General features: G+C 43.9%; 1 protein-coding gene across 1 annotated transcript in view; it reads right to left on the minus strand.

Annotated features, from left to right (window-relative positions):
- TTLL9 (tubulin tyrosine ligase-like family member 9) overlaps nucleotides 1-9,744 on the minus strand; it is a 64,049-nt gene that overhangs the window by 43,261 nt on the left and 11,044 nt on the right. Inside the window, 1 exon segment of the mRNA XM_011979798.1 lies at nucleotides 1,385-1,477. Coding sequence (XP_011835188.1) covers nucleotides 1,385-1,477 — 93 coding nt within the window.

Genomic DNA, 9,744 nt, shown 5'->3' on the forward strand with positions numbered 1-9,744 from the left:
TATTAGCTGGGCGTGGTGGCGGGCACCTGTAGTCCCAGCTACTCAGGAGGCTGAGGCAGGAGAATGGCGTGAACCTGGGAGGCGGAGCTTGCAGTGAACCAAGATTGTGCCACTGCACTCCAGCCTGGGCAACAGAGCAAGATTCCGTCTCAAAACAAAACAAAACAAAAAACCTACATTTTCCAGATTCCCTTGTAGCTGGGTGTGGCCACATGGTTAAGGTCTGGCCAGTGAGCTGTGAGAGACTCCTGGGTTGTGTCCTTCAAGGGATGGGCTTGCCTTTTCTTTTTTTCTTTCTTTTTTTTTTTCTTTTGGGACGGGGTCTCACTCTGTCACCCAGGCTGGAGTGCAGTGGTGTGATCACAGCTCACTGCAGCCTCGACCTCCTAGACTCAAGCAATTTTCCCACCTCAGCCTCCCAAGTAGCTGGGACTACAGGCACACACCACCGTGCCTGGCTAACTTTTTAAAAAAAAATTTTTTGTAGAGACAGGGTCTTGCCATGTTGCCCAGGCTGGTCTTGAACTCCTGGACTCAAGCGATCCTCCCGCCTTGGCCTCCCAAAGGGCTGCAATTATAGGTGTGAGCCACTGCACCTGGCTTATGCCTTTTATTGCCTCTTGCCTACCTCCTGCTGTTTGGAATGTGAAAGCAAGGCTGGAACTCCATCTTGGACTATGAAAAACAAGGACTTCACCTAAGGGATAGTAGAGTGGAAAGACAGAAGCAGATGGATCTCACATTTCTGTGGGGCCCCCTTACCATCTCTGAACTTCCTACATATGAACTTCAATGGGATAGATAAACTTCTAGCATGTCGAAGCCTCTTTTACTTTGGGTTTCCATTGCATACATCCAATCCTTAGCCCTAACTAATAGCACCTACTCTGTGCCAGGCATCACATGCTGGTTTGTCTCAATCAGTGTCCCCAGAGGCCAGCATGAAAGAAGAAAGGCAGGCTTATGGGCCAAAGTCACAGAACTAGAAAGTGGCCAGGGAAGAGCAGTCCTTGATCTGGACCCATCACAGGAGGATCCAGGCCACAGGTCTGTGGTAGCTGCATTCCTAGTTTCTACCGAAAGCCATAGGACACAAATGCGCCTGGGTTTGAATCCTGCTCTGACGCTTGCAATGCTGTGTGACTTTAAGCAATTGGTTTCATAACTCTGAACATAATCTTATCTTACGGTTTAGTTGGAAAGCTTAAATAAGACAGAGATGATAGCGATAATGTGCCTGGCACATTGTGGGTGCTAAATAAATATCACAGCCACTTTGGGACAAGTCCCAGTGGCCACCCAGGGGAATTAGGAGAAAACCGAAGGAAGACAAGGACCTGTGAGACAAAGGGAAGAAGGGACAAGGCTGGGGGGAGTGTCTTACTCCTTCACTTCCACCCATCCTGGCCTGTGGCGAAGGACGTCCATGAGTGTGTTCATGAGGGTGGTCTTGAACCGGATTGATGCTCTCTGCTCTCTGCAAGACAAGGCAATGAACATTTGCTCAGGATCAATGATTTTCCTAGGGTGGCGCAGGGAGAGGAAAAAAGTGGGAGGAAGAGAAGTCAAGTTCCATACCTGGAAAGTTCCACACTGTATTTTAGAATTTAGCATTAGAGCATGATAACACTTAGCATAATCAAATTGAGAATTATAGCATCTTCGAATCATTGAAAAATAATGATCATTGTATCCAAGCCTACTACGTGCCAGGCATGATCTGGTTGCTTTCCATGTGCTATGACTAATCCTTACATGAAATGATAAGTATTTGCAAAGCCCTCTCCTGGCAATCATCTGGGAAGATGAAGCGGATGTACTTTTTCCTATTCCTCCTACTGATACAACTGAAAACTCAAGATATTATCTATAAAACAAATACAAGACGAAAAGATAGAGAAGAGGGCAGACTGGCTGGGGACTTCAGGACCACGGGAACTACAAGGTGGTGAATTCTCTGAGTTTCCTTTTTATCTCATACAGTTCAGATATGGAGATGAAAAGCCACCAACCCAGAAATGCCAATGGCCACAGACGATAAAGCTTCAACAAAAGCACCCCGTTTCTAGCCAAAGGACCAAGAAAGGAGCAGCCTAGCCAGGCAGAAGACTTGGACATCACTGCTCTACTCCAGCTGGATCCCCAAGAACACATCTGTGGCCCACTCCCAGTGATGCCAGCAAAGCCTGGGTAGGGAGTCTAGACTTCCCCTGAGGTTGCAGCAGGGCACCCAACACCCCTGCCCGGTGCTGTCAGAGAAGGCCACAGACATAGCCAGGCTTTCACCTTTGCCAGGCGGTAATGAGGCTTCCACCCCCACTGAGCAGTGGAGACCACGTGTGGAGCCTGGACTTCCTCCCCGACCTGGCAGTAATGAGGTGCCCTCCCACTCTGGGGTGATGTTAAAGAGGGCCTAGAGGAGAGCTGGAAATCAATACAATCGAAAACAGAAAAACAGTATAGCCAAACGGTAAAATAAAAGGCAAGTTCTCTGGAAAGATCCATAAAATCGACAAGCCTATTTGTCAGTAAGACTGACAAAAGAAAGACCCAGCTACCCAATAAGAGGACCGAAACAGAGGCTCCTGCTATGGAGCCCGCAGGTATCACAGCCACAATGAGGAAATGCTCTACACACCTACATTTGACAGCTTAGATGAAATGGACCAATTCCTCAAAAAGCACAATTACTACAACTCATCCAATATGAAATAGGTAATTTGAATAGCTCTATAGCTATTAAGGAAATTGAATTCATAATTCAAAACCTCCCAAAAAAGAAATCTCCAGGCTCAGATGGTTTCACTGTAGAATTTCCCCAAATATTTGAAGAAGGATTAACACCAATCCTACACAATCTCTTCCAGAAAATAGAAGAAGAGGGAGAATTTCCAAATTCAATTTTGCCAAGTTAGTATTAACCTGATATCAAAACCAAAGACAGTACACAAGAAGTAAACCACAGACCAATATCCCTTATGAATATAGATGGAAAAATCCTTAACAGAATGCAATCAAATAGATTTCAGCAATATATAAAAACGATTATACACCATAACCAAGCAGAGTTTATTCCAGCAGGCAAGGCTGGTTCAATATTCAAAAATTAATCAATGAGCCAGGCATGGTGTCTCGTGCCTATAATCCCAACCCTTTGGGAGGCTGAGGCAGGAAGATTACTTGAGGTCAGGAGTTCAAGACCAGAATGGCCAACATGGTGAAATCCCATCTCTACTAAAAATACAAAAATTAGTCAGGTGTGGTGGTGGGCACCTGTAGTCCCAGCTACTCAGGAGGCTGAGGCAGAAGAACCGCTTGAATTGGGGAGGCAGAGGTTGCAGTAAGCTGAGATAGCGCCACTGCACTCCAGTGTGGGCGACAGAGACTGTCTCAAAAAAAAAAAAAAAAGGTCATTAACATACTAAAAAGGAGAAATCACATGATCATATCAATTGATGCAGAAAAGGCATTTGACAAAAATTAAACACTCATTCATTTAAAAACTCTGAGAGGAACTTCGTCAACTTGATAAAAGCATCTAAAAAAACTCGAGCTAACATTATAATTAGTGGTATGTGAAAGTTGTCAGATTCAAAATGGAGTCACTTATGTCAGACCCTGGCAAAATAGGGCCGGGGGCCCGGCGAGGTGGCTCACGCCTATAATCCCAGCCCTTTGGGAGGCCGAGGCGGGTGGATCATTTGATCATTTAAGGTCAGGAGTTGGAGACCAGCCTGACCAACCTGGTGAAATCCCGTCTCTACTAAAAACACAAAAAAATTAGGCCGGGCGCAGTGGCTCCTGCCTGTAATCATAGCACTCTTGGAGGCCGAGATAGGCGGATCACCTGAGGTCAGGAGTCCCAGACCAACCTGGCCAACATGGTGAAACCCCGTCCCTACTAAAAATACAAACATTAGCTGGGTGTAGTGGCTGGCGCCTGTAATTCCAGCTACTAGGGAGACTGAAGCAGGAGAATCACTTGAACCCGGGAGGTGGAAGTTGCAGTGTGCTGAGACTGTGCCACTGCACTCCAGCCTGGGCAAGAGAGTGAGACCCTGTCTCAATAAATAAATAAATACATAAATACATAAATAAATACATGAATAACCTTACTGTCCCAGAAGTCAGAGGGACTGAAATGGGTTGGCAGGGCTTCATTCCTTTTGGAGGCTCTATGGGAGAATTTGTTTCCTTGCCTTTCCCAGCTTCTAGCCAGGTATGGTGGCATGTGCCTGTAATCCCAGCTACCCAGGAGGCTGAGGCAGGAGAATCGTTGGAACCTGGGAGGCAGAGGCTGCAGTGAGCCGAGATCACGCCACTGCTCTCCAGCCTCCGCCCCATGCTCTTAGCCGGGCATGGGGGTGCACACCTGTAGTCCCAGCTACTTGGAAGGCTGAGGCAGGAGAATCTCATGAACTTGGGAGGCAGAGGTTGCAGTCAGCTGAGATCCCACCACTGCATCCAGCCTGGGTGACAGAGTGAGACTCCATCTCAAAAAATAAAAAGTAAAAAAGTAAAGAAACAGAGCCAGGGAAGGTCATGAAGGGAGGATTCTCATGTATGGGTTGCCAGATAATAAGAACCATCACAAGAACATTTTCCAAACCACAGCTTACCACATGAGACACAAGTACTGCTAACAGCACAAGGGCAGCTAGCAGCTCACAGAAGAATACTAGCCTGACACTGTTTCTCAGGCCCAATCCAAAACTGCAAGGGCCTAACAAGAACTCCAAGACTCCAAGTCCTACCTAGCAACTACTGACACTCACCAATCTGCTACTGAACTCGCCAGCTCTCATAAAAAACCCTGCTAGCACCAGTGAACTTTCTTTTGAAACAACTTACGTAAATCTCCTCTTTCCCCAGGAGAACCCTAATCTTTTCCTTTGTTCTCAGACATGCTGGGGGCCATCCTAGTCTATATGGACATCCTAGATTGCAGTTCTACTTCTTGTATGTTATTCCCAAATAAAACCTTTTTACCTGGCGATTTGTCTCTATTTTTTTATGTTGACAGATGAAAAACTGGAGTTGGAGACTAGCCTGGGCAACATAGTGAGACATTGTCTCTAAAAATAAAAATAAATTAAACAATAATGGGCACTGCAGCCCCACCTAGTTCAAACACTAACAAGCTCAAAATGGCAGTGAAGGAGACTGGACTGGAGTGCACACAATTTAATTAAAGCTGCAGCCCAATCCATGTTCAATTCAGCTTTAGGAGGAATCTGAAAGATCAGCCCCTAACCCTAACCGCTAGACAGAGGAAGGAGCTTACATACTCTATAAAGTGTGTGTATGTATGTGTGTGTATATATAGACTAAAATTTATTATATATAATTGCTTTTCATACACAAGATCCAGAGTGCAGTTCTAAAAATATAACACATGCAATAGCAAAGTAGGAAAATGTAATACATAATCAAGAGGAAAAATAGCCAATTGAAATAAACCCATAAATGACTCAGTTATCAGAATCATTAGAGAAGGAATTTAAAAATCTCTATAAATATGTTAAAGGATTTATGGGAAAAGATGGATACAATGTGTGAATAGATGAGTTATTGCAGAAAAGGACCAAATGGCCAAGTGGCTCACACCTGTAATCCCAACACTTTGGGAGGCTGAGGTGGGAAGATCACCCAGGAGTTCAAGACCAGCCTGTGCAACACTGTGAGACCCCATTTCTACACAAAGTTTTAAAATTAGCCAGGCATGGTGGCACGTGCCTGTAGTCCCAGCTACCTGGGGAGCTGAGGTGGGAGGATCACTTGAGCCCAGGAAGTTAAAGCTGCAGTGAGCCATGATCGCACCACTGCACTCCAGCCTGTGTGACAGAGTAAGAAACTGTCAAAAAAAAAAGAACCAAATGGAAATTCTAGAAGGGAAAAATATAATATCTGAAATTAAAAGTTCAATGGATGTGCTTCACAAGAGACTGGGCATTGAGAAGGAAAAACCATACATTTTATAACAGTCCAGCTGAAATTGTTCAAACTGAATTAGAGAAAAAATTTTTACATGAACAGAACCTCAGCGACTTGTGAGATAATATCAAGCAGTCTAACATACATGTAACTGAAGTTCAAGAAAGAGAGGAAGAAGAGATAGGACAGAAAATATTTTTTGAAGAAATGATGGCTAAAAAGTTTTCCAAATTTGATTAAATTATCAACTCACAGATCCAAGACGCTCAATTAACCCCAAGCAAGATAGACACAACATAAACTACACCCAGGTAAGCCATAGCCAAATTGCTGAAAAACAGAACAGTCTCAAAAAAAAATAAAATAAAAACAGCCTGAGAAAAAAGACACATTGCATAGGGGAGTGGGGGGGAGGGGTGGAGAGTGGGAGTGGAGGACAAGAACAGCTGACTCTGGCCAGGCACAGTGGCTCCCGCCTGTAATCCCAGCACTTTGGAAGGCCAAGGCAGGTGGATCACCTGAGGTCAGGAGTTCAAGACCAGCCTAACCAACATGGAGAAACTCGTCTCTACTAAAAATACAAAAATTAGCTGGGCGTAGTGGTGGGTACCTGTAATCCCAGCTACTCAGAGGCTGAGGCAGGAGAATCCCTCGAACCTGGGAGGTGAAAGTTGCAGTGAGCTGAGATCGCCCCACTGCACTCCAGCCTGGGCGACAGAGCGAGACTCCGTCCCCCCACCCCAAAAAAAAAAAAAAGAACAGCTGACCTCACATCAGAAACAACATAAGCCTGAAAAGACAAAAGAATATCATCTTTCAAGTGCTTAAAGAAAAAAAGATCAACCTAGAATTCTATATCCAGTAAAACTTTACTTAAAAAATGACAGTGAAATAAAGACATTTTCAAATAAATAAAAGCTGAGAGAATTTATTGCCAACAGATCCACACTATAAGAAACACTAAAGAACGTTCCTCAGGCTGAAGGAAAATTATACCAGATGGAAATTCAGAAGGAAAGATGAGTGGGGTAAATATGGAATACTTTCTTCCATGTCTTAATTAAAAAAAAAAAAAATACAAGTAGCTATTTAAAGCAAATATAGTGAGAATGTAATGAAGGGTTTGTAACATATTTACAAGTACATATATGACAAAAATAGCAGCACAAAGGACCAGAGGGGAGCAAACAGAAGTGTGTTGCTGTAGGGTTCTTAGTTGTACCTGAAGTGGTGTAATTATGCTTCAAGGTAGACTTGAAGGTGATAAGGTAAGGATGCATATTGTAATCCCCTAGAGCCATAGGTTGTGAAGTGTGGTCTCAAATATTCCTCAGGGTCCCCAACTCTCTTTCAGGGGTACACAAAGTCTTCCCTTTTCCAAATACCTATCTTTGTGAGGCTGGATTTTCTTCCTGTCCTTCGACCAAAACAATCTATATTAACAGATTGAGCACAGAAGATCTGGAAAGTCAAATGTTTTCCAATAAGCCAAACGTTAAAGAGATTCACAAAAATATAAAATGACTACTACTCACCTCAGTACATTTTGGTGGGGAAATATAACTATAACTCATAAAAATGTTCGGCCGAACACAGTGGCTCACACCTGTAAACCCAGCGCTTTGGGAGGCCGAAGCAGGCGGATCACTTGAGGTCAGGAGTTCGAAACCAGCCTGGCCAACATGGTGAAACCCCGTCTCTACTAAAAATACAAAAATTAGCTGGGCGTGGTAGCCTGTAATCCCAGCTACTTGGGAGGCTGAGGCACGAGAATTGCTCGAACCCGGGAGACGGAGGTTACAGTGAGCTGAGATCACACCACTGCACTCCAGCCTGGGTGACAGGGTGAAACCCTGTCTCCAAAAAAAAAAAAAAAAAAAAGTTTATGCTACTATGTAATGAGTATTTTATTGATTTTTAAATGAATGAATAAGTATTTTTAAAATTTATCAGCTTAGGCCGGGCATGGTGGCTCATGCCTGTAATCCCAACATTTTGGGAGGCCAAGGTGGGTGGATCATCTGAGGTCAGGGGTTCGAGACCAGCCTGGCCAACATGGTGAAACCCCATCTATACTAAAAATTACAAAAATTAGCTGGATGTGGTGGTGCATGCCTGTAATCCCAGCTACTAGGGAGACTGAGGCAGGACAATTGCTTGAACCTGGGGAGACAGAGATTGCAGTGAGCCAAGATCACACCACTGTACTCCAGCCTGGGTGACAGAGTGAGATTCTGTCTCAAAAATAAAACAAAATAATAAAATAAATTAAAATTTATCATCTTAAATTTCTTATATGGTACACATTGTTAGATGTATGCCACATATACAAAAGTTAATTCGTTTCACAATAATTTTTAAGTTGTAAAGGGACCCACCCTGAGCTTAAACTTTTAGAACTGCTGCTCTAAAGTAACCATTTAAAAGATCAAATAGGCCAGGCACAGTGGCTCACGCCCGTAATCCCAGCACTTTGAGAAGCCAAGTCAGGATCACTTCAGCCCCGGAATTCGAGACCAGGCTGAGCAACATAGTAAGACCTCATCTCTACAAATAATATGACAAAAAAAAAGATAAAATTAGGAGGTTTAGCTAAAAGTCAATAGAGGAGACGACATGGACTACTGAAAATATATGCAATAGACCCAAAACGACAAAGAGATACAATTTCAAAATCCATCAGGTTGCAGAAAATATTAAAAATCAGACAAATATCAAATGTTCGCAAGAATGTGGAGAAATGACAATTATTTTACAATGCTGATGGGGTGCACATTGGACACATCTTTGGTGAGCAATTCGGCATATTACAACAATCAAGGACTATGTCACACACATCAGACTGGCAAAAATCTAAAGGTCCAAGTTTTGGCAACAATGGGATAAAATGGAAACTCCTCCTCTGCTGGTAGAACGCACTTTGGAGGGCCACTGGGCAGTTGTCAGTAAAATCGAATATGCACGTACCCTAAACTCAGCAACCTATCCTAGCTCTATACCCTGGGTTTGTACTCTGCACTTCTACCAGGAAACACATGTGCAAAGATACTTATCCGTAATTGTTAATATTGTTACAGAAATAACCTGTGGCACACACTGTTGGTGGTCTACCCATATCCCTTTGGCATTCACCACTTCCGTGCGTGCAAATCAAAGAGCTTCCCACTGCCAGCACCTTCAATGCTACCTGAGGGTTTTCCCTGGCCCCCGGAGTCTGCTCAGCCAGCATGTGGAGCAGATTAGAAGCACCAGAGTGAACTGCCCCTCTGCCAGCAGCATACAACCAGTGACGACTGGAGTTGGTGGATAAATCCGCTAAGTCTCTCATCTCTCACTTAGGATGAGTCTGCAGTGCATTCTACGTTCTCCCAGGAATTCCCTGGGGGGATTGAGCCCACTTGCTCACAGCAATTACCTGTCGATGATGCACCTTTTACTGGTTTCCCTCCTCAGCTGTCTTACTTCCCCACTTCCCTGTCAGTGCTCACTGGAATTACCTTCCAAATAAACCATTTGCTCTCACATCCTTCCCCCAGGGTCAGTTTCTGCTGAAACCAGTACTTCATAAGTGCTTTTCGACAGGAAGATGGGTAAATAACGTGTGATACACAATGAAACAGAGGTAGCAGTTACAATGCATCCAGAGCTACATGTGCCAACGTGGATAAACATGAAACATATTTTGTGTGACAAAAGCAGGGTGCAGAATAGTAATAACAGTACAATGACACTTAACATAACTTGTATTCCTAGCTACCCATGCAGTTGGGGTGGCCACGTTACACAATTCTAGTCAATAAGATAGAAACA

This window comes from Mandrillus leucophaeus, unplaced genomic scaffold (genome assembly GCF_000951045.1).
Source record: "Mandrillus leucophaeus isolate KB7577 unplaced genomic scaffold, Mleu.le_1.0 Scaffold206, whole genome shotgun sequence".
Lineage (NCBI taxonomy): Eukaryota > Metazoa > Chordata > Mammalia > Primates > Cercopithecidae > Mandrillus > Mandrillus leucophaeus.